The sequence below is a fragment of the Osmerus mordax genome, chromosome 7 (genome assembly GCF_038355195.1).
Source record: "Osmerus mordax isolate fOsmMor3 chromosome 7, fOsmMor3.pri, whole genome shotgun sequence".
Taxonomy (NCBI): domain Eukaryota; kingdom Metazoa; phylum Chordata; class Actinopteri; order Osmeriformes; family Osmeridae; genus Osmerus; species Osmerus mordax.
This window is the reverse complement of record NC_090056.1, coordinates 5,227,918-5,251,776: the sequence shown is the minus strand read 5'-3', so window position 1 is coordinate 5,251,776 and position 23,859 is coordinate 5,227,918. Positions and strand designations below refer to the sequence as shown.

The window sequence follows — 23,859 nt, the reverse complement described above, 5'->3', positions numbered from 1 at the left end:
GAGGCCCGGTGCTGGCCCTGAGTGTTCACAGCTGGGTGAAGGGCGTCAGGAGAGGGAGCGTGTATGATGCACTTGCAGGACATTCTGCACTTTTTGCAATACTTGTTTTCCAGTGGATATGCATCCTATTTGACACGAAGTGCATTATAAATATAATAGTACTCTTTTAAGCCACCCACAAATTGTTAATGAGAAATGGAGTAGCAACTCAATGTTATTGTATCGTTCAAAAAATCTGGCTTCGAATTTTGTAAGGAGAGCTTAGAGAATAGGCAAATAGCAAGTGAGCGTAATGTGTGGGTTGATATCCTGAGCGGAATGAAAAACGCTTCATACAATTATGGGTTCGTACAAAACGGGAACTGTAAGCGCGGGCACGGAGTCGAGCCAAGGACGGAGAAAAGCATTGATGATTGCGCGCTCGCGCGACAGTTCTTTTCCCTGACGAGAAACACGTTCTGTCAAAGGAGCTGCGCAGAAAAGAAACAGATGCTTTCAAATGATGGTAGGCTGCTTAAGACTTTTTAATCTCTTTATATCATAAATGCAATTTCTGCCATTAATATTGTCTTTATCGTTTTAGCCAAATTAAGCTGTTCTAAAAAGTAGGCATTTATGGATGTTTGCTCAGTCTCATGAGTTCCAAATTTGCAAGATTGTTTAAAGGATAAAAGGGACCATTTGAGTATTTAATAGGCTAAGTATGCTTTACATTCTATTCTCTGTTCATATTCATCTTATTCAACAGCAATCGAAAGGTAAATTAATGATAGCAACTACTTGCATTTATTTTGTATAGCATTTATTTCCTCTGTTAACAGGTGGTGGGAATCCAAAGTGAAGAACACCATAGCTGCCAGATATTTGGACTCAAACACCATTTAATTCATTTAGCCATACGGTATATCACATTTGAACATGAATGATATGGAAACCATGGCAACCAACAACCACAGTTGTTCAGGGCTCTCTGCTGAGAAAGGCGAGGTCCTCAACATCTCTCTCATGTTAGTCCTGTCCGTTGCCATAACGTTGGGCAACGTCATCAGCCTGACGGTGTTCCTGGGCTCCAGGCGTTACCGCACCCCTCAGGGTTACCTCAAGGCCTCCCTGGCCACAGCTGACCTTGCCGTGGGGGTCCTGGTCATCCCTTACTCGGTCCACACCGAGATAGAGAAGCTCCTGGTGGGTGGAGGGGGCCCCGTTGCTGGGCCCCCGCCCCCCCGGGACCCAGAACCAGGGGGTTTCAGACCCTGCTACCTCATAGGGCCTGTCTTCGCTGGGTGCACCTTTGTCTCAGTCTTTACCATCTTCCTGCTCTCGGTGGAACGAAGCATCACGGTTCTCAGGCCGTTGCACAAGAACGTGGTGGTGACCAAAGACCGCACCCTGGTTGTCATCGGGGTCTCCTGGCTTTTCTGCTTCGCCCTGGCCGTGTCTCCCCTGCTGCTGAGTGCAGACATCACCCTGGAGTACAGCGCCTGCAGCAAGATGTGCAACTATGCCCTCTCCTCCACTGGGCCACCGCAACACACTCACAACCAGGTCAGCCAATGACATCTCATTCTCTCTGTTTGCAATTTTGTTGTTCTTTCTCCTCCTTGTACCCGTATACAGTACTGTACCCTGCATCTCACTACTCACAACTCACTCTTGTTCTTTGTTGATATGAACCTGCAACCAGTCAAGATCTATTGAGCAGTCAGTACTGTTACTGTAACAAATGGAAAGCACAATGTTTAGGGCCATACCATTTGTTCATTGTACAGTATACAGCCTACAATGCACTGTACTACAGTATACAATACTGAAAGGGACCAAAATCAAAGAAGTAAACATGTGATCAATGTGCTTCTTCTTGTCTTTGGGCTGGGTTAGGCCAGAGCACTTTGTCGACATCACAAGCAATATTTTCCCACCTTCAACAACCTGTTTGCTCTCTGAACTGGCTTATATTGGTTGTGTCACATCATTTAAAACAAGTGATATCAATTTTGAGTGGTTGTGTCAATGACATGTTTTCTCTATTTGTATTTGATTGTTGCCATTTGTGTTTACCAGTATGGATGACATGTGCATTAGAGAGCAGAATGTGTGTTTGGAGTTTTGCTGAAAATTCTAAGTGAGATCTGCAAATTGTGTTTTACCATGTGAAATGGTTTAAGGTATTGACAACAGACAGGCACAATTAGCTACATGAGTTCAGGCGACTGAGAACGTTGTTCAGCCAATGGGTTTTAGTGTTTTAGCAATTGAGAAAAACTGTAATAACTGTTGTAGCAAAGGGGAGAACTGAACTATCATATATATGTCTGTTTATGAAGTCAGTGATTGTAAGTCTTCTGTAGGAGAGGGGACTTGAGTCGATGTTCAGTCACTTTGGTTTTAAATTATTACAGCCTGCCTTAGAGCTAAGATGAACTATACCATAGTTCCTGTTGACCTAATTAAACACGGTTATTTACACAGCAACCATTGGAGTTTGTACATTTGCAAATTGTGCGTAGCTTATTGATTAAACACAAACTGCATGTTTATACCGGATGCACATCACATTACATTACATTTACATTACATTTAGTCATTTAGCAGACGCTCTTATCCAGAGCGACTTACAGTAAGTACAGGGACATTCCCCCGAGGCAAGTAGGGTGAAGTGCCTTGCCCAAGGACACAACGTCAGTTGGCATGACCGGGAATCGAACTGGCAACCTTCGGATTACTAGTCCGACTCCCTCACCGCTCAGCCTCATCAAATTTCCCTTCCAGGATTACTGATCAACTATCGATCGAGTAATTGTGGGTGTTCATAGTTTGCGACTAACTCTCTAATATCTTCATCCGCTCCAGAGCACGGGTGGAGGAGGGTGGAGCGTCATGCTCCTTTTCCCCGCCTTCGACTTCTCTCTCCTGGGGGCGACCTACCTCGTCAACCTGGTCACCTTCTGTGCTGTGCGGAGGTTTTGTCGCGCCCGGAAGAACATTCTCACCAAGGCTCAGCGCACGCACAGGGGCCCGGCCTTCTCTGACCTGCAGGCCGCCAAGACCATCCTAATCCTCTCGGCCTTCCTGTCCGTCTCCGTGGCCCCCGTGGCGGTGCTGGTGGTGGGGAGCGTGGCAGCGGGTGTGGACTGGTGCTGGTTCTCCCTGTGTGCCTTCTGGATCCTGGCCTGCAGCAGCGCCTGGAATGTCCTGATCTACAGCGCCCGTGACCGCCGCTTCTGGCTGAAGGTTCGGGAGCTGTTCCTGGGGCGCAGGGGGGTCAGGGGGGCACCTCCAGGGGGGGTTAGTGGTACGTGTCGGACCCCCACCTTGGGGCCAACTCGGGGTCACCCGGGGAACTGTCAGAGAGGGGCCAGACATGGGTTGACCTCTGAACTCCACGTGGCTCTGAGCTCTGAGCGCCCAGAGACTAGCATCACTATGGTCTCGAGACAGGGACCATTGCTGGCACCCAGTCCCTCAACACCGGGCAGATTCAGATGATCCAAAACAACTCAATAATGTTGCTACGGTGCCCAAAGGTATCACAAAGTCTAACTGTTGATGACTTGAATTGAAAATGACCGTGTCCTTCGAGTCAAATAAGTGTAAGATGTGTGTGAGAATGATTGTTGAATAGGAGTTAGTACTTCTCTTTCTTTCTCTCTCTTTACTCCTCTCTGAATGAAAATGCATTCTTTCTTTCTCTCTCGCTCTCTCTCGCTCTCTCTTGCTCTCTCTTGCTCTCTCTCTCAGACAGGGAGACTTAGGCCGAATCCCAATTCTCTGTCTTACCCCTACCCCTTACCCTTAACCCTACCCCTTAGTTTACCCCTAGCCCTTGTCCCTCGAAACTGAGGGGCAAGGGCTACATAGCCCTATGAAATGAGCCACCACTTGGTTACGGTTACGTTGTATATCGATGTCTCCAAAGCAAGTAGTGTTCTGCACTGATATCAAATGATATTTGCTGCTAATGGAGTTTAGTTAAAACTGTAGACATGCATGGAGTCCATTCAAGGCTAATCAGAGAAATGAGAGACTCTTGTGCAAATCAGCAATGTAACATTAGCGTAGCAAACTAGCGATTTAAAAAAACATTTCAATTAAGAACATGGTTTCAAATACAAAAAGGGGTATGGGTAAGGGCTAGGGGTAAGGGCTAGGGGTAAGGGGTATGGGTATGGGTATAGGTATGGGTATGGGTAGGGGTAAGGGCTATGGGTATGGGTATGGGTATGGGTATGGGTATGGGTATGGGTATGGGTATGGGTATGGGTAGGGGTAGGGGTAAGGGCTAGGGGTAAGGGGTATGGGGTATGGGTATGGGTAGGGGTAGGGGTAGGGGCTAGGGGTAAGGGCTAGGGTTAAGGGGTAGGGGTAAGGGCTAGGGGTAAGGGCTAGGGGTAAGGGGTAAGGGGTAGGGGTAGGGGTAGGGGTAAGGGGTAGGGGTAAGGGCTAGGGGTAAGGGCTAAGGGCTAGCATCTATGGCTGTATCAGCATAGGGTTCATTCTAAAGGTACATTATCTTGTTCAGTTCTGCCCTTAAATGTTGTTTTGTATTTTGGAATCTTGCCTTAAAAGTAGAATTATATGAGTCAGTCAATGTTGAAAAAACATGTTGGAAAGTAACTATTCACACAATAATAATAAAAACTCTACAGTGGCCTAGAACAAGTGTATATTGTCACATTGTCTCAAAATAAAAGTAAAATCTTGTCTGTGTGTGTGCCACTTTCTAGAGAACATGGAAAATTCCGTAAATTCTACACGCTCTCTCTCTCTCTCTCTCTCTCTCTCTCTCTCTCTCTCTCTCTCTCTCTCTCTCTCTCTCTCTCTCTCTCTCTCTCTCTCTCTCTCTCCCACGCACTCTGTCTCCGTCACTCCCTTTCACTCACTCTAACACTCTCTGCCTTTGTTGTCTGTTTGCCTGTCCCTTTTTGAACATACACTCTCTCTCTCTCTCTCTCTCTCTCTCTCTCTCTCTCTCTCACACACACACACACACACACACATACCCAACGCACACACAAACAGAGACACATACCTCGTCTCGCATGGGTAAGTTGCACAGCCTTGGAAGGTCCTCTCCCTGCTCTCCGTCATGGTACATCTCTAAGAAGCACAGATAGCAGGAATTACCAAAGGCCAGATTCCAAGAGAGAAAGGGTCACACCATATCCATCTGTGCTTTGGCGTTATCAGGGCGGCAATTTAGAGACGTGACCACTTCAAGGAGCCTGATCCTGGGCAGAGATGAGCGGTGATGGGGGCTCCACAACTGGCTAGTGTCGAGAGCTAATTCCGTGAATTGGTCCATCGTAAAACCGAGGGCCCTAACCACTGCCCTGCTGGGACCTGTAGAACCGAGGCCTGGATGTCCCATCCCCGGAGAGATTAGCAGCCCTGCACCACCAGCTCTTCATGCTTTGAAGACCACTGACAGGGCCGCTTCCCTAGACAGCCAAAACGATGTTTTATGTTTTACAGTTGTATAGGAGGACTGGTTCATGTCACGTTGATGTTCTAAGGTTAAGTTATTTTCACAAACAATTGAAGATCTTTTTTTCTGGGATTTGTTGATTTATTTAATCCTTTGGGAACAGGTCTGGATGTTTTACTTACCACATGCATTGCTACGATGTGCTACTGTATTCATTTAGCAGTATGGGGGGATTTGAATATGGGACATCTTGATCTGCATTCAAATGCTCTACCACTGAGCCACATCCATCCAGGAAAGTACAAGATATATACGGATTCTAATTGTATGGATACACCATAATGTTACCTGTCACACCTTGACATTCATTCATTCCTCTGTATAAAAAAAAATGAGCATCTGTGTCATGAAAGAAGAAAAGATGGGCTGTGATACCTCGCCACCTGGTGTCACTCTGAGGAACTGACAGAGGAGTCCTCAGAGACTGTACATCAAGCAACCACTGGGTGGTGTCAGAGGAGCCACATCTCTCAAGTGAACGTATAGACGAGCACTAGGTCTGGACACTGTGGAAGTTGAGTGTCAGCCAGTGAGTGTCACTCAGGGTCAGGGTATGAGAGATCAGCGATGTCATTTTCAGAGGGAGGATATTATGAGACCTTGATGATGATGATGATGACAGTGCTGCACCCATCCCAAATGTGGTCTCTCCACAGACTTCAACACAGAGGTGAATTCCTAGTCCAGACAAATCCAATTCACACTTTTGTGATAGTTGAATATCTTAGTTTACTGTAATATGTACTTCAGTCTTCCAACCATCTGCTTTTCGGAATGAATACCTCACAGGACATGAAAAGTTGAAGAAGAGCTTCGTTCAAGACAATCTAGTACGTTCTTTCTCTCCCTGTTTCAACTGCTCTCTCTCTCTCTCTCTCTCTCTCTCTCTCTCTCTCTCTCTCTCTCTCTCTCTCTCTCTCTCTCTCTCTCTCTCTCTCTCTCTCTCTCTCTCTCTCTCTCTCTCTCTCTCTCTCTCTCTCTCTCTCTCTCTCTCTCTCATTCTAGTTTGTAGCCAATCCATGTTTCAGCCACTCCCCTCCGGCAGAAGGCTGTGGTCCATCATGACCAAAACCTTACGCCATAATAACAATTTCTTTCCTTCCGCAACTGACACTGTCACTTTACCTCATACACCCTGTCACTTTACCACAAACAGCCCTACTGCACTCTTATATTAGTAGTTTTATTTTATATATTATTTTAAATTATTTTATATGTTATATTGTATAGCTCTGCCAGTATTTTGTTGTACATTTTTCTACATTTTACTATTTTGTTTATTATGTTTACTGTATGCACCTTCCCACCAAAGTAAATTCCTTTACTGTGAACACTTACTTGGCGATTAAACACAATTTTTATTATTTATTATTTTATTTATCAGGGACAATGCAGCGCACATTATTACATACATAATTATCACAGTCAAAGCCATAACAATATGTGTAGATGTGTTGCATAAAAGGTTTCTAGCCAATAGGCTAAAGAAATCTAAAGTGGGTCAGACAGTCCCAGACAGGCCCACAGCATTTATGTATGTATGTATGTGTGTGTGTGTGTGTGTGTGTGTGTGTGTGTGAGTGTGCGTGCGTGCATGTGTATCTGTCCTTGTGACATTCCAGGATGGTCCACTTTCATGGTGCGGGTAGTGTGCTGAGGTATGCAGGCTGAACAGAGAGGGAGATATGAGCCTGGGAGCCTGCCTTCTGTGGTGGCCTCCTCTAGGGGCAGGGGAGGTCACGGAGCAAAGGGCCAAGATACACAGGCTGATATACAGTGGCTGCTGGGGAACATGCATGGAGAGGCTATACTAGTTGTGTATTTTTAAAGTGTCTGGTGCAATGCATCTACAGTTTCAAGATGATCTTGTCAAGTGTCTTTAAAAATATTTATACCGCTGGAGATGCCGGGGATTGAACCCGGGGCCTCATACATGCAAAGCATGCGCTCTACCACTGAGCTACATCCCCCACTGGCTTATGAGTGGTTTCCACTGGACTAGGATACAATTTCTTTTCATGGCATAGTGACAAGAGTCCTTGCTGTACCTGAAAGAGATAGGACAGGGTCCTTCTGTACCAGCTGAGTGTTGTGTAATCTGACGTTTAGTACTGCACGGTCTGACCTATTCAACTTAATGCGTGTGCGTGTAGTTGTGTGTGTGTGAGGAAGCAATGTGTGTGTTGTGTGTGTACGCATGTGTGTGTGTGTGAATGTGTGTGAATGTGAGTGTGTGTGTGTGTGTGAATGTGAGTGACAGAGAGTACGATGACACGTGTGACAGTGGGCCTGACCTATCAAAATCTGGTCAGTTTGTGAGAACGGTTAAACCGTTGTGAATGTTGTGTTCCCCGTGTTCTTGGTTTGAACAAAGAGAATCATTTGTAAAAGATTAGATTACACTTCCAAGGGGAGCACAGCAAGAATTACGTCTCAACAGAATGAACACGTCCAGTTTGACTACAGCTCATCCAATGTGCAGTGTAGCACATACTATACAATCAACATACAGGGACTTTACTGACGTCACGGTCAGTGGAACAACACCAGGTTATTCATAGTTGAATTTCTCTTTGATATAATCCTGGCTATTTTAAGCGGAAGGCCGTGTTGTGGGTCACTGTGAGGAGCCACAGCTGATAGAGAGATCATCTTCCCACACATCAGAGAGGGGCTGGATGGAGAGGGGGAGAGGAAAGCAGAGTAGCAAGGGACAGAAGGAAAGATGTGATAGTCAAAAAGGAACATGCTAAAGGAATAGAGGAAAAGAGACAGTGTGTGGATGTGAGTGTGTGCGTGTTGGTGTACAGGTTTTGCTGTTCTTGTGAGAACCAAAACCCCAAAAGTATGGTCAACTCAAGAAACGTTGGTCCATTTCCTGGTCCTCGCAACATCAAGCGCTATTTACAGAGGACTTTAGGTTTAGGGTTTGGGTTCGATTTACATTAGGGGTTAAGGTTAAGGCTAGGGTAAAGGGCAACACCATTTCGAATGGGAATGAACTGTAGGTCCTGGAGCACATACGAATATGTGTTCAGATGTGTTTTATGTGTGAAGTGACACACTGGGAGCGGGAGGCAAACCTTTCTTATCATGAATGTCTCCTGCTTGTTGCCCCTCGCTATCACGGCCAGTCCCCTAGCCGTGCTCTCCAGGCAGGCCCTGCCAAGGACACCATGTCCAGCTCTGTTTGTGTTAGCCTTGTAGGGAAAGACTTTATAAAGGTTGAAGGGGGGGAAGGGGAAATGGGAGAGAGAGCTGCCCCCAACCCAACCATTCTTTTTGCGTCCATGTCACTTCCATTTCCATCTCTCTCTCTCTCTCTCTCTCTCTCTCTCTCTCTCTCTCTCTCTCTCTCTTTCTCCCTCTCTCCAGTGGAATCCACCTGCTGCTAAATGGTCATTTTGACTTCCTCCTAGGCCTGTGCCTGGCTGCCTTTACAGACCTGCCTTGTTGTAGTGGAGATGTCAAAGCAACCTTTGATATACATGTCACGGTTGAGTTAGGGCAGGAGGATTTGTTTAGTGGTCGGAGGCAGATGGATTGCAGCGTTTATTCAGACCGTGCATCAGAAAGCCAGCCTCATCGGCGCTGTCTGGACACACAGGAAACAGCTGAATTTATATGGGACAAAGCCTGAGCGAGATAATCCAGGAAAAGTTATTTATAAAATGAGGAACTGCATCCGACTTGAATATGTGTGAGCGTGCATTTTTCTTTTGACTGGGCCCCAGTGCGATGCAGTAGGCAGGTCATTAGCCTGGTCATATGTGTCAAGCCAGGCTGGGAGGAGATGATACTGAAAGCCAGGGCCTACAGACCGACCTATCTAGGGCTGCTGGAGCCCTTATCATGGGCTAGCACATTCTGACGACGGGGGGTAAAGCGAAAGGGGAGAAAAAGGCGAGATAAAGCGAGGAAGGAGGTCGAAATTGGGTCTGTGAGGAAAGCGTGAGAGGGAGAGGGGGGAAGAGAGGTCTAGAGGGCGTGGAGGCAAGGGGGGAGAGTGGGAAAGAAAGATGGAGGAGGAAGAGGAGGAGATGAGAGACGAGAGATGAGGAGGAAAAAGAGGAGAAAGGGTAGGAGGAAAGGACAAGAGGTTAGGGAAGGACAAGAGGGAGGAGACACACAGAAAGACAGCAGGGGGGGGGGGGGTCAGAGGCTCAATGGGCCTGTAGTGGGAACATAAGGAGAGTTCAAGTTCTGAGGACATGATGGTTAAAACTAGCCTGGCTCTGCCCTCCTACGTACTTCCGATCAATTTTCATTTTGCTTCTGTTCTAGGTCTGGGATTTCGGCATATTAGTCGGATTTTTCAAATCAACTTTTTGTAGGTCCAATCAGTGAACAGAGGGAGTGGCTGAGAACGATGAGGTTGATGTCGTGCGCTAGTTTGAGTTGTAGTTCAGTAATGGCGGCGGAGAAAGATGCGAGCGAAGCTATTTGGTCCACTGTGGCAACGCTGCCGAATATCCAAAAGTTAAAGCCGGAGCAAGAACAATCTTTGCAGAGTTTTGTTGGTGGCCATGATGTTGTGGCTCTCCTCCCCAAGGGGTTGGGGAAAAGTTTGATTTTCCAGATAGCTCCGTTAATAGTGAAGGAGTTGGCTAAGGCGAACGCTAGCGATTGGTTATGGCAGATCCAGAGAGGCTCTGGGCAGTCCAATAGTTTTAAACTTCAACAGAGTACCTGCCTTCAAGGACGTTAACGCTTGTCAATGGAGCGATCCCAGACTCTCAGTACAAATTAAATGTACGAGAGTCTGGTTCGGACCAGGCTAGGTTAAAACTGGACCTGTAGTCCATGCCGACCAAGCTGTCAGTGTGAACCGACTGACCACCACTGATCCCCTTTGGCCTTTCTCAACAGGATTTGAGACGACTTAAGTGACCAACACACTTCAAGCTGAGAAGCAAAGCCACTTCCAAGGGTAACGAATGGGAAGCGTTCTTTTCTGTACTACTACTATACTAACCATAAGTTACAGTTCATATAAACGTTGGCCAGCCATTGAAGACTCTGATTGAATGAGGGAGAGACTTCCCTTGTGTCTCCCCCCTCTCCCTCCCACCTCTCTTCTCCTCCCTGTATTACTGATCTTGAAGTGTGTACCCTCGCAGTGCTTCCTGATACAAGACCAGCCCCTCAGGTCCTTGAGTTCCTTGAATGCTGCTAGTTTACTTGTTGGACTGAGAATGTGGAGCAGAATGCGTCTGCCGTTCTAGACCAAGACCAAGACCAGGACCAGGAACAGGAACAGGAACAGGACCAAAACATAAACACGCTGAAACACACTAACACATTAATCATATCATTCCGTTAAAAATATATGTTCTACTTTTAAGAAGTGCAATAAAATTACAGTCACTGGCATGCATTAACTGCAAACTCTACTCCATAACCCTTTTTTAAATACAGGACAGTCCTGCTCACCAATGCAAACTTAGTAACAAATGGTGCAATGCTACCGTGAACGCTCCTCCCACTCCTTAACGCTGTCATCTAACTCCACAGGATGGGACTGTTTCATAAGCTCTGCTCGGGTCTGTTGTTACAAGGATGATTCAGCCTGCTAGCTGTCTTAGCAACAGCTGTGTGAGGTTTTGTTTTGTTTACATTTGACATCGAAGCAGGCTTGAATATACATGAGGCTGAAACACCTTCTTATAGCTTCAGTCTGAAAGGACAAATTAGGTTAAAGAAGCTGTATTCCTACATTCCGTGGATGGTGTTCTGAGTATTCTTTAGATTTGTTGTATTTTTTAGTATTTTAATTTGTCGATGTTTTGGTTTTTCGGTAGAACTTCAAGAAAAGTCTCAGTAGACCTGTCCAATAATACACCTAGGTCATGACTCCAAATACCAGACACACCACACACGCACACACACACATTCTGTACACTTTGTATACAAGCCGTCCTCACGTGTACCTTAGGTCAGTCAGGGCAAGTCCAGGCGTGACACAACGATCAGCTGTGCCTTCTTTACACACACAAACACACACACACACACACAAACACAATCACAATAGAACACACAGAGCTCTCTGACCTCTCACCTAGTTCTCTAACTTGTCCCAGATGCATGCTGGGAGAACTGTAGGAATCTGTACGCTATCTGCAAAAGCACTGATCTTCCACTGATCTGAAATGATCAATCTAGAGAGCAGAGGACCTTCATGAATCCAAACCACACAAAAACACTTTGGTCACATGGTCACAGTTCTGTTAAAATGACAAGTAGCTTTTAAAAGAAAAAGAAAAGCTTTGAAGGAATACTCAAGCAGCACTGTTGTATTGATTGCGTTACCACGGTTGCGTGTGGATCAGGATGTCACAGGAGGGTCAGAGAGGGAAAGAGAAAGAGAGAGAGAGAGAGAGAGAGAGAGAGAGAGAGAGAGAGAGAGAGAGAGAGAGAGAGAGAGAGAGAGAGAGAAAGAAAGAAAGATAGAGAAGAGAGAGAGAGAGAGAGAGAGAGAGAGAGAGAGAGAGAGAGAGAGAGAGAGAGAGAGAGAGAGAGAGAGAGAGAAAAGAAAGAAAGAGACAGGGAGAGAGAGAAAGAGAGAGAGAGAGTTTCTGTGTTACCTAGCACCTAGTAACTGAATAGGCTAAAGCCTTATCATCTTGCCCTGGGTGCTCAGATTGCGCTGGGGTAGTCACTTGGCCGGAATGTCCTGTCGTCTCTCCCTGATGAGGTAACAACAAAGACTGCCAGAGGCAGATTAATAATTTGTTTGTACAGGTTCCAACCTAACAACACACAACTTGTATGTTTAGGTGTGGTCTGGGCTTACACACACAAACATACCTAGACTCTTTAGAGGAATTTATGACTGTTAGGTCCTGTCTGGGACTGTCTTTGACTGGAAAGCTAGACAGGTTCCTTTATGTTATAACCCAGCATCATCCTGATTGCTACCATCAGCTCAGCTACTACTGGACTGGGTATTCAGTCTATTGTCTTATTGTTCCTTGGTAATGTTTGGGAAGAGATACTGGGAGGTCAACTGGATGTCTCATGACCTTTGGCCTATTCATAATGTAAGATGTCACAGAGAGTTCCTGATACATAACATCAAATACAAAACGCACACACACACGCGCACACACGCACACACGCGCACACACGCACACATCACAAACCCTCAGTCACAGGCCACGGTCGCCAGCTTGCATAACCGAAGAGGAGTGGGCTAGAACAGGGGAGGGCTGTGGGCGACATTACTGCTGGGACCACTGAGTTGAAAGTCCTCCTGATCCATCCAAAGGCTTTCTAAACCACTGCAGCCTATTGGCTGCTCAAATGCTGCATTCACACTCAGGCCCATCTGATAGGCTGGCTCATGTCGAGTGGCATTTGCAGCCCCTCCCAGTGAAGCGAGAGGGAAATGGTGAGGGGGAGGGTAGAAGTAGACTTTCTACAAATTACATTTAAAGGGACAGTCCTCCTATCAATGGAGCACTGTACTGAACAAGCAACTTGTTCATGGTTTGAATTGACCAATAAACCAACTCCAAATTATTTATCCTGTTTGCAAATATCTTTATTGGCTAAATGTCATCTACCACTACTGATGTCTAAGTGCTTTAACATTTGAATAATAATAATTCTTTAACATTTGAATAAGATCACCTTCCCAGCATCATACAATACTGTTGTTTGCATGCATCATTAGATGCTTAAATGTCTTATTGGATTCTTTAATATTGTCAAATGCCACTGGGATTTTTACTTTATGTACAGGGAAGGTTGGTTATATAAGAGGTCTTTTCATTTTGTACATTGTCTCTTTATCGGCAAATACTCATCAGTAATTAGTGACAGTCTTTCAACATGCAGCTGTCATGAAGGTTTATTGCTCTCTGCCTTTCAAATACAGGTTGAGTCATTTTGGATAAGAACGCACTCAAGATCAGTTGCAACCCCTACCACACCCGTTTATCTGGCGAACGCTAAACTGACCTCAGACCAGATTCTATGCACCTTCAACGTCTCCATGCAGACATCCAGGATGACAGCTCAGTTAACCCAACCCCCACCCTGTTACCAAGAAGGTCCAGCTTGGCTCTTGTGTAATATTCTGATTGGCCCTTGGCTTGAGTGGGCGGGAAATGGGCGTCACTGGGAGTGTTGTGATCTCACAATCAGCTGTTTTGTACGTTTTACATTCTGATCCGCGGATCAGCTGGAGGCAGCAATAACAGAGGGAAAAAAACTGCAGGGGAAAAAAATAGACCAAGAGTAGGGAAAAAATCTGCAGATGTTATTATCTTGACATCGGTGTAAATTCAGGTTTTACACGAAGCCCTTCTTCTAAGAAGAAAGCCTTTTATTTTGTATTATGGTGTTTTAACTACCTCACTAAAGGCTACCTAAAGCTATGCTTTAAGAATTGTTGTCGTTTCTACTGTGTGCTCGTTTACAACTTGAATTATTTTGCAAAGGCAGGTAAGCTGTTATATTTCATATTATTTCGATACTTGTTGTTTTAATTTCAGTAGCCTAAAATTGTGATGTCAGTGGGTATCAAGCGACATCCTTGCCGATGGTGCATACCTCAGATCTGCATTACAAAAATGCTAATCAGATTGATGATTCATATTTAGAATCCATCAAAAACTGAACAGTTCATATTAAGACATGATTGTTTGCAAAAATTGTGTCTGCTACGGTAAACTATGTATTCTGCAAAATATAGTCGATAGAGCACCTGGACATCGGTTTATAGGTCATGAAATGATTTAGTTCTGTACCAATGAATGGGTTTCGGTTAATCTTGGCCTATTTATAAATATAAAAAAGCATCCTGTTGACAGCAACAAAGGCTATGTTGCTTGTAAATGCTACTACGCTTTTTCTGCGTTTCAAGACAAATTTGGTCACATTCATCTCTGTCCTATCAACGTCGTATTAAGCATAATTACAGTTGTATAACAAATGGGTTCCTTCGCTTTGGTCTACTACTGTTGAGCCAATCTGTCATTGGTTGACCCTTCAGATATCCGTAGTTAGCGCTGTCAAAAGGACTCGCAGCTTAGAAGGATAATTCATGTTGAACATGACCGCTATTGACAAGGACGTGTTCCGGGTCCTATTGCTCCCCTGTATCAATGCAATGTGTCGTGTAAAATTTGGAAATAGCTTCAGGATTCATCACAAATGTAAACATGGCTTATCTCCTTCGTTGTACAGTAGTAGGGTTTTCCATCGACATCTAGCTGTTTAAACAGCCTAACTGAAAACTAAACCATTGAGAATATGCAGCCAATGTTGTATTAAATACCAAAGGAGATGCGTTCAGAGGTTGAAAGATATGTATATTTCAAAGAATCTATTTTTCGCTCTCCTGTTCCTTTCCTTTTTTCCTATTTAGTCCAGTAGGGTGGACCGATAAGCATCAGTGACGTTAGAGTCCTTCGTCATCCAGTCTTGTTTTTATTTGCGAATCTCCTCCCATCTGTCTGTGCGCCGCCCATTTTAAAATAGCTTATTCAAACCTGCAATAAGTGACTGGAGAATATCTTTCATAGTTGGACTATCAGTAGGCCTTTTTGATGTACCATACTTACCAGTGTGCACATTACATACTGGAGTCTTTGTCAACACCAATTAGTTTAAGTCAAACACTTGTTTGACTATGTTTACACAGGATCTCAATCTCCTCTAGATATTTCTCTGTGGCCTATGCCATTTTAATGTAAGAATAGACTATTGTTGTTGCTGTAGAATGATGATAAGATGTGTCACAGGCCACGTATTATTGCATCCATTCGTTAAAGCAACATGTAATTCTAATACTGGCCAAAATATGTTATGTTTGACCTAATCCTGTTTCACAAATGGGCCAGAATATTTTCAATAGACATTGCTTTATTGAATCTGGATTGACTGAATGATGAGACATTTCCGATTTCTTTCTTCTTCTTTTTCTTCTTTGAATGGGTTGGTGCTGGTGGTTAAGGGGGAGGGGTAGTGGGGGATTAGGCTAAATATGTATCTACTGTATACTTTACCCTTCTGTTCCTCACTCAAAATTGTCCTTCTCAAGTTTTTCTTTTAAAAAGGAAAGAAAAAGGTGCTCTTATTTTTTCCCCAGAGCCGTATATGTGTGTGTGCGTGTGTGTGTGTGTCTGTATGTGTGTACATCCTGTCCACCTTCTTCAGACCCTTCACAGCTCACATTTGAGCTTGATTTGTTTGGTAGACTCACTGTTTGCGACAGTCTTATGACTTGGTGTCTGACCCTTAAGGAATGCATGATAGCATTCTCCCTGCCAAGGCAAGGGCCTAATTATTACTGGGCTCTTCTCAGCATCTAGGGTGGTTCTTCACTATCTCTCTGACAATTTCATCCATCCACCACAGAGCTTTATCTGACGTTCTTTGAAAGCACATGTCAGTCTAGATAATCAGTCATAAACCTAGGTTTTCATTGAACTGAAGAAAACCTTTGTTTGCCGGCCTAAAAGGCAAGCTCAAGTGTTTATGTGTTTGTTCTCAGAAATGATGGTTGCAAGACTCGGATGCACAGTTACACAGAGGCACAGGCTTATACGCATACACACGCGCCCCTTCAAAATATGCTCTCTGACAAAGACTGATGTTGATGGATAGGGGATCGGAGAGATGTTCTCAGGGAAACTGAAACACAGCATGAATGACCTCTCTGGTTTCAGACTTAGTGAGTGTGTATGAGTGTGTGTCCTTACCATGTTCTCTCTGTTATTGTGACCTTGGTGTCGGCGTCACCATGGGTACCGTTCAAGTGTCACCTTCCATCCATGCGTTCATGCATAACCTATCCCCATCTTAAAGCTGCACTAGGTCAAATTATAAAATGAATTCAAATATGAGAAACAGCGCCCACCAATTATTGTCTGAACTTCCGTGCTTTCCTCCAGCTTGAGCTTGATTGACAGATGTTTCACAAATGAAGCCAAGGAGAAAAGCCTGCCTCCCCAAAGGCGATTGGCTGGAACAAGATTGTTTGAACATAATCCGCCCAATAGTAGTGAGCCGCTCCAAAAATGTGAAGTTGACCTACCTCTAGCACTGAATTGTCTGTTTAGCTAAACGACTCTCAGAGGGCCTTGTTAGCTTACACAACATGTTGATAGGGGACAAAACCTTTCTTTTTTTTCCTCTTACCTATTGTACCTTTAAACTATCTTTTTCGCCTCTAGACTCCAATTGTGTGACTGAGGGACACAAAAGGCCCACAAACTGAACTTGGCTTGTTGTAAAAAATAATTTCAGAAACATTGACACTGAGCAATTTCTTTACTGCTGTGAACTATGTCAGTTATAAAAACCCTGATGTGTCTTTATGTCTGCCTGTCTGACTCTCTGTCTGACTCTCTCTCCTTTTATCCCCGATGTCCCAGTTAAAAGTTTACACATCATACACTTAAGACTGGTTTCACATACTCCTTAATGGCTCAGAGACTTTTACTTCCCCTCGGTGTCCAGTGAAGCCTACACTCTCTAGCCTTTTAAAAACACAGTAGGAGAATTGATAGCAGTCCCCGGTTTTGTTTTGACACGCTACTTTTCAAAGTGTGTGTTTCCTGAGCGATGTGACTTGCTTCGACGTTACATGTGCCCCCTCTCTCCATCCCTCCCTCTCGCTTGTCCATCTGTCCAGAGTCTTTGTTTCCTGGCTGCTGTTCTGGGTAGTGTTCATTCCCGAAAAGGGGGGAAGGTGTTAAAGCGTTGTTACTTACTCATCAGAAAAATGTCTTGCTAGCTCCTCATTAGTGTATTAAATGGCTTCCTTTCCTTCTTTCCTTTCCCTTGTTCGAGGGCTATAGTGGAATCATGGATTTCTCTAGCAGGGCCCCATCTATTCATTAGCCAACTAGTATTTGTTTATGCACTTGCTCCGTTGAGAGAGCCATTTATAGATTAAAGGTGGTGTTATTTGAGGGTAGAAATGAGATTTTTCAGTTGACCAATGAACATGGTTGATGAAAGTACTGGAAACGTTTTCCTTCACTGACCTGTAATGACCAAATACCATGATGGAGGTCCCTAAATCATCTCCCGACTAATCTTATATAGGTATAACAATGTTATCAGCTTTCAAAAACAAATAGACATGTTAAATGGACCTTTTTATGGCATTACCTTGTCAGAGTTGCAAACACTATATACTTATTATCTATTGGTTCATAGATATTGCTTCCACATACACACATTAAAAAAAGAAAGAAAAAAGAAGAAGTCTATTTTACGTTAATTACAAGAAACGGTTCATTCCTCCTGACTCTAGATCATTTTCGGTTGTTTTTCAAAACCCGATGTAGCACCGTACTGCCCTGCTCCTTTACACCTTGACCAATGTTCGAATTATCCATCTAAATGTACAAATTCACCATGAAGGAATGAAAAAGATTTATTTTCCCTCACTAGTGGCACCAAAAAGTCATAAGACTAAACCATGCTGTGGATTGTGAGGTCGTGATGGCTAAAGATCTGGACGTGTTTCTCTGTAAACTGACCAATGCTGCCATCTGTCTTTTTCTCCCTCCAGGCCTTTGCTGTGAAAACCAAGTAAAACCTTACATTTGCACTACGGGAGCCCCCAAGTCAACCAACGCCATCCAGCAAAAAAGGGCTGAAAGTGAATGAGTCTGCGAAACACCGTGCTAAAGTAATAAGCAAACACAACTAAATCCATTCAAAAGGCAGCTAGCTTTTCCTTTGGAGGAAGACGACCACACACAGGACCGAACCCTTCTACAGCCGACCCTCACACCCGCGGCCGTTGACCTAAGGTGGAGCAATGTTCCAACGTCTGAGCAGCCTGTTCTTTGGGGAGGTGGAGGAGGTTGCCGCCGAGCTGAAGGGGCCCAACCCCTGCGTGACGGAGGCTGATGAAGAGGGGTGGATGCTGGTAAACCTTCCTGGTGAGTCCTCCTCCTGGAAGGGTGGAGGTGGTTGACAATTAGGAAGGGTTGTTTTTGTGTCAGAATAGAGATACGGGAGGGTCGCTTCTGTGGGAATCTGACTTGATTAAGTCAAAGTAAAATGTCAATATGACCAGGCACCTAAAGAAATGTGTTTAGTGTTGCTTTCATGTCAATAGTGACATACATATTTTATGTTACATATTTTTGTGCTTGGTGTGGGATAAATGTTAAGGGGTGGGGCTTATAGTTGGTTGGTGTGGGATGGAGGAGTGAGGTGGAGGATCTTATTGGAGAGGGTGGGCATAGTAGGCAGGTGACAGGTAGCTAGATTGACATTTAGCGTAGGCAATCTGTAACTGGAGATGCCATCTGATGACCAATGAACACACCCCCTACCGTTCAATTCACTGCCTTGCTGGCCCCCCTCCCCCGACCCCCCCCCTTAAAAGCCAGAGGACAGTGCCAAGCAGTCATTATATAACTACAAACCAGTAGCTGACATGAACACAAGGTTCAAAGTTCCAAAATAACTAATGATATTATTCCTATTTTCTATGTTTTGTGTTGTTTCCTTACCCCCCCACCCCTTTCAATTTTATTTAAATACCCTCACATTCCCAACACTGGTATGTGTGTGTGTATGTATGTGCTTCTATTATAATGGTCCCTGATAAAATACACCCTACCTTCCAACCTGCATGATAAAATTAATTCTACCTCCCTCGCCATACTGGTTCCTTATCCTAATCCTATTTTAATTGGCCAAACCCTGTCTTGTCCCACCCCTTCCGTATAATCAGAGGAAGCTGATTGCGTGATGGTAGAAGGTGGAAGTGAGGTGCCATTGAGAGCACAATCGCTCCCTCAAAACAACCAATTAGATCAATCAGACACGTCTTCAAGGACTGACTCCCTCGACCCCGTCCCTCCCCCACCTCAAAAACGTCGCAGAACACACAAACCTCGGGCACAAACCTCTGAGTCCTTGTGCTGCCCAACCGCTAGCCTGTTAGCCTCAGGTGTGGCTACACCCGTCACCTTTTCCAGACGGGCCAGACTCTCCACCCCTTTCAGCCCATCTGTGTCCCCTGGTTCTGGGAGTGAGTGTGGGCGCAGTGTGGGTAGCAGTGGGGCTGGGTCAGAGAGAGGCTGCATGGACGAGAGCTGGTTTGTCACCCCTCCCCCCTGTTTCACTGCAGAAGGAGCCACGGCAGAGACCAGCCCTATGGAAGACCTTCTCATAGAACACCCCAGCATGTCTGTCTACGTGTCCACTGGGAACATGTCCATGGTCTCCAATGGCAACCTGTCCATGGTGGGGGAGGAGAGCATCTCCAGCCTGGCAGGAAGTGTGAGGTGAGGAGGACACCTTCTAGATGTTTCCTTTTAGCTGACTTCTTTGTCTGTCTCATAAAATATTCCTACGCATCCACCCAGTGCTTTTGCTTCCTGAATTCTATACCATTCCATTCTATACCAGAAGCTTCTATGACTGCTCACGGTGACTAATCCTTTTCAACTCTCTTTGTCCTCAACCTCCATCTTCCTCCACAGTCGTGTTGCTGAGCCAGCAGCCGCCCCTGCCACCCGAGGCTCCATGCCCACCAGGGTGACCCGTGGACTGGCTGCCCAGGCCGGCTCCCTGGCCAAAGTCACCCAGGTGGCCCGGGTCCAGAGGGGCAAAGCCCGCACTGAGAGGCGCCACCTGGGCCGCAACCGCATTCAGCGGCAAAATCGTACCAAGGAGCAGGGCCCTCGCCACGCGGCACACGCCAGAAACACCTTCCTGCACCAGCCCAGCCAGCGCAATTTCTGCCACTGAGCCTTCATGTCTGTAGCGGCTGATGTTTACTCTGAATATTAGTATAGACACAGACCCCAACCCAGTAACACACATATGTACATGTTAACACATACATATACATGTATACATAGAGTAACACCCTCTTAAAAAGAAACATTTGAATGTACTTATTATGGCTCCCATTCTGCCAAAACTCTTAAACTTAATTAAGACATTGTATAAAGGTAACAACATGTTATTTAGATATACTTGCTTAATAGAAGCATGCTACACAATCCCATCAATTTATTTCCCTAAAAAAATTAAAATAAAAACACTTATTGAATTTGGTCTCAATTTTAGCTCATAGCCTCACAAATAGTTTTTTCACCCTCACATTCTTCTCAGGCTTTTCAGAACAGGCTTTTCTTGAATCATCCTTTTAGAGGAAACATGCAGTGACTATTTGTGACACTGCAAGGCTCCAGTATGGTCCTCCAGAGAAACCTATTTTCTAAACTATTGTCTTTCAAGTTCCTAGGTTTTGTTTCAGTTAATCGTTGGTTTAATTATATGTCTAATAACTATAAGAATAATAGTGTGAGGAGGAAGACAGACCTTTGAGTCTCTAATGAGTGGCCTGCCTTTCAGTCCATTCTCTGTACAGTGAGAAAGAGAGAGACAGACATAGTGGAGAGAGAGAGAGAGACAGAGAGAGAGAGAGAGAGAGAGAGAGAGAGAGAGAGAGAGAGAGAGAGAGATGGAAAGAAAGGCAGAAATAAATCCTGTTCACAAAACACCCCAGGTAATTCTCCCTCCTCTCACTCTGAAGGGTGAAAGCAGGTAGACTAAGGTGAGATGATGGTGTGATGTGCAAAACAAACTAAAGAGGAACAAAAAAAAAAGTAAACAAATCCTTTTTACTTAAGATAAGATGCTAGGGTATAGAAAGAGTTTCTAGATAGGTGTAGTAGCTCTCTGTGCAGCCTAAGGTCAGGTTTTCCAGTTTGCAAATGGTTTCCATGTCAGCATTGCCCTCCATAATGAAGCGCTGTGTGGTGGCCTTATCTTATTTGCCATGAACACAAGTAGTTGGCAAACACCGACATACACTGACACTGTCCGTGTAGAGCAGTACATAATCACCTTAATTAGGGATGTGCCGCTAAGCGAAACATCATTGTGTCATTGTGGTCTTTAGAAACGGCTGAACATGTTGCATAAAAGTATAGTTTGCCCAAGACACAACAACAGCATTCTTATAGCATTCTTAGGCTAATTACTTTAATGTAATTAAACTGCCTGTTTGGTATGGGTTACATTTGTATATTGTGAAGAAAGAAAAAAATTGTGTATATTAACTTTCTGAACTCATTTAAAGGGACCATGGCTTGCCTGTAGGTTGCAGGGGTATGACAGGTAAAAGTAGATGCAGGGTGGTTTCGATGGACACTTTATTTTGTTTTGTTCCGGGTTTTTTTCATCATTGTTCCTTCTGAAAACACTATTTTTGCTTCCTGTCGCCATTTGAAAAAGCCTGTTCCTGAAAGTCATGAGGAAGAAGCTTGAGTAGCCAACAATCTTAACAAAACTGTCACTGTTAAATACACACGGCACATTGAAGACCCCTCAAAAAGATGAGAAGAACAATTTGCCCAGCACACATTCATTATTTGGATGATACGATCTGTGTTCTGTGACTAAGTCATTAACCATCACACTGATACCCAGAGAGACAGTGGAGACAGTTAACATAAACGTCTTTCCGTCAAATCCTTCATCATGAACTGATAAAAGGGCAATAATGGAGACACTGAGGGTCTCTTGGTCACACACACAGCCCCACACACACACAGTCACACACAGTCGAAAACACACACACAGGCACGCACCCACACACACAGGCACACACACAAAAAGTCACACACACACACATTTCTGGTCCTGCTTTTAAAGTATTTAAAGGACTTGCTAAAGGACAAAAAGAACAATCTGTCCTTGCCTGTTTTGTTCTACCCTGTACTTGCCTACTGTTCCTCTCTACCCTATCAATCTTTCTTTCTAGCACTCTCTTTCCCTCTATTGTAGTTCTTTCTCTCCCTCTCTCCTCCCTCTCTCCTCTCTGTCTGTTCCCGTCCCCCTCTCTCCTCTCTGTCTCTCCGCCTCTCTCTCTCTCTCTCTCTCTCTCTCTCTCTCTCTCTCTCTCTCTCTCTCTCTCTCTCTCTCTCTCTCTCTCTCTCTCTCTCTCTCTCTCTCTCTCTCTCTCTCTCTCTCTCTCTCTCTCTCTCTCTCCCTATCTCTCTCACATCCAGCCCTAACAGTGTCCTCCACCTAAAGATCCAGCTCACTGACATGTATTCAACTATTATAGTAACTATGGTGCTGAAGTGTATATGAATATATACTAAAGTTTGTAAATTATTTGAGACATGGATGTAAGTTTGCACTGTCATACATTTTCGTGAGTCTAAGTTTTAGCTGTGTGCCGTGCAATGTTTATCTTTTTTCATTTGGGATGTTTGTCGTTTTTTTTTCCTTTCAATCGTTATAGAAAGTCTGTGTGTGGAAGGTTGTGTGTTGACACATAAAAGCTAAAAAAAAAAAGTTACATATGAATAATGGTCAAATATCTTTCTTGTAAATATTAGAACGCAGTTTGTGGTGCTCCATGCCATTTAATGTAAGAGCATTGTCAGCCTAATCGATAAGAATCCTTTCTCTGCCTCACCTCAAGTTTCAATAGAAAACCAAGGGGGTCTATTAGTTGTCTGAAAGTTACCCTTCCCCCAGTTCCTGTCCTTGATTGAAACTGAGATGCACCCTGTTTCTCATGCACGATTGAGCCCTCGTTTGGTTTGGTATGTTTGGGTGGATGCTGCCCTCTAGAGGCATAACGTGTGGAATACAGGATAGAGGGGGCGCACGTCAGTAGTTTTGAGGATGTACTAACAGTGGAATGACCTGTCGATGTTTTTGGGAGATGGGTACAGTTGGAGTGTGGAGGTCCTGTGTTTTTATTATTTCCGTCATATAATATACTGAATTATTGTTTGTTCTTTCAGCTGATTGTTTTCTCACCCCTCACGTGACAAATCATAGATTTTGCAGTTCTGCCAACTATTGTTAATTATTTTTGTTTTATTCAGAATCTATCAATCTAAACATATAAAGGTATGATTATTCATATTTTTCTGTTGCTGTTTTGGCTAAAGGAATATGTCAATCTTCTTAATTACAGCACACTTAGCACACACACAGGCATACACACACACATACACAGTACATACACACACATAAACACACACAGTGGTCTCCATGCATCCTTACCTTTGGGAATAAGGTAAACCAGTTGTGCCTCTGAGGTCTTCTGTCGGAAAAAGGCGTAAACGAGAGACCGCAGGGGTGTGTGTTTGTGTGTGAGCTCACATTGTGTGTTTGTGTGTGAGATTACGTTGTGTGTTTGTGAGAACACACGTGCGCTTGGACACCCTCCTCACAGATCCACCACTACAAGCCTGTTTCCATATTTAATTTTTCTCTCTGTCACACCTCTCGCCCAAATGTTATCTCTGCGGTTTTGTGTAGTAAGTGTGCAGTGGGTGAATCATAAAAGGTGTGGATCAAGGATGGCAACCATCCAGTGGATGAGGGCAGGGCCCCTTGGTTTATGTGTGTGTCAT

General features: G+C 44.5%; 2 protein-coding genes and 1 non-coding gene across 5 annotated transcripts; 2 read left to right on the top strand and 1 right to left on the bottom strand.

The window, feature by feature from the left end:
• Window positions 1–936: 936 nt before the first annotated feature.
• Window positions 937–3,486, top strand: LOC136946558 (adenosine receptor A3-like). Its single transcript, XM_067240933.1, has 2 exons — window positions 937–1,532; window positions 2,865–3,486. The coding sequence occupies exons 1-2, from the start codon at window positions 937–939 to the stop codon at window positions 3,484–3,486; spliced, it is 1,218 nt and encodes a 405-aa protein (XP_067097034.1).
• Window positions 3,487–7,383: 3,897 nt separating this feature from the next.
• trnaa-ugc (transfer RNA alanine (anticodon UGC)) lies at window positions 7,384–7,455 on the bottom strand. Its single transcript has one exon. It is a non-coding gene; the product is annotated as a tRNA-Ala (tRNA).
• Window positions 7,456–13,662: 6,207 nt separating this feature from the next.
• On the top strand, window positions 13,663–20,523 carry LOC136946123 (tumor protein p53-inducible nuclear protein 2). 3 transcript variants are annotated; one of them, XM_067240346.1, is made up of 4 exons: window positions 13,663–13,929; window positions 18,018–18,393; window positions 19,596–19,752; window positions 19,951–20,523. In XM_067240346.1, exons 2-4 carry the CDS (start codon window positions 18,270–18,272, stop codon window positions 20,216–20,218), a joined length of 549 nt encoding a protein of 182 aa, XP_067096447.1. In that variant the 5' UTR covers window positions 13,663–13,929; window positions 18,018–18,269; the 3' UTR covers window positions 20,219–20,523. The 3 variants fall into 3 exon arrangements, with proteins under 3 accessions (XP_067096447.1, XP_067096446.1, XP_067096445.1); XM_067240345.1 differs by having other exon boundaries at window positions 13,663–13,933; XM_067240344.1 differs by lacking the exon at window positions 13,663–13,929 and having other exon boundaries at window positions 18,122–18,393; window positions 19,197–19,752; window positions 19,951–20,368.
• The last annotated feature ends 3,336 nt before the right edge of the window (window positions 20,524–23,859 follow it).

What these genes read in the sequence shown, in the direction of transcription:
- LOC136946558 (XM_067240933.1), top strand. Translation starts at nt 937, where the DNA reads ATGGCAACCAACAACCACAGTTGTTCAGGGCTCTCTGCTGAGAAAGGC. An exon ending in TCCACTGGGCCACCGCAACA is followed by an intron (nt 1,533 to 2,864) that starts CACTCACAACCA and finishes CACGGGTGGAGG; the next exon opens with AGGGTGGAGCGTCATGCTCC.
- LOC136946123 (XM_067240344.1), top strand. Translation starts at nt 18,270, where the DNA reads ATGTTCCAACGTCTGAGCAGCCTGTTCTTTGGGGAGGTGGAGGAGGTT. An exon ending in GATGCTGGTAAACCTTCCTG is followed by an intron (nt 18,394 to 19,196) that starts GTGAGTCCTCCT and finishes CCGTATAATCAG; the next exon opens with AGGAAGCTGATTGCGTGATG. An exon ending in AGCCTGGCAGGAAGTGTGAG is followed by an intron (nt 19,753 to 19,950) that starts GTGAGGAGGACA and finishes CTTCCTCCACAG; the next exon opens with TCGTGTTGCTGAGCCAGCAG.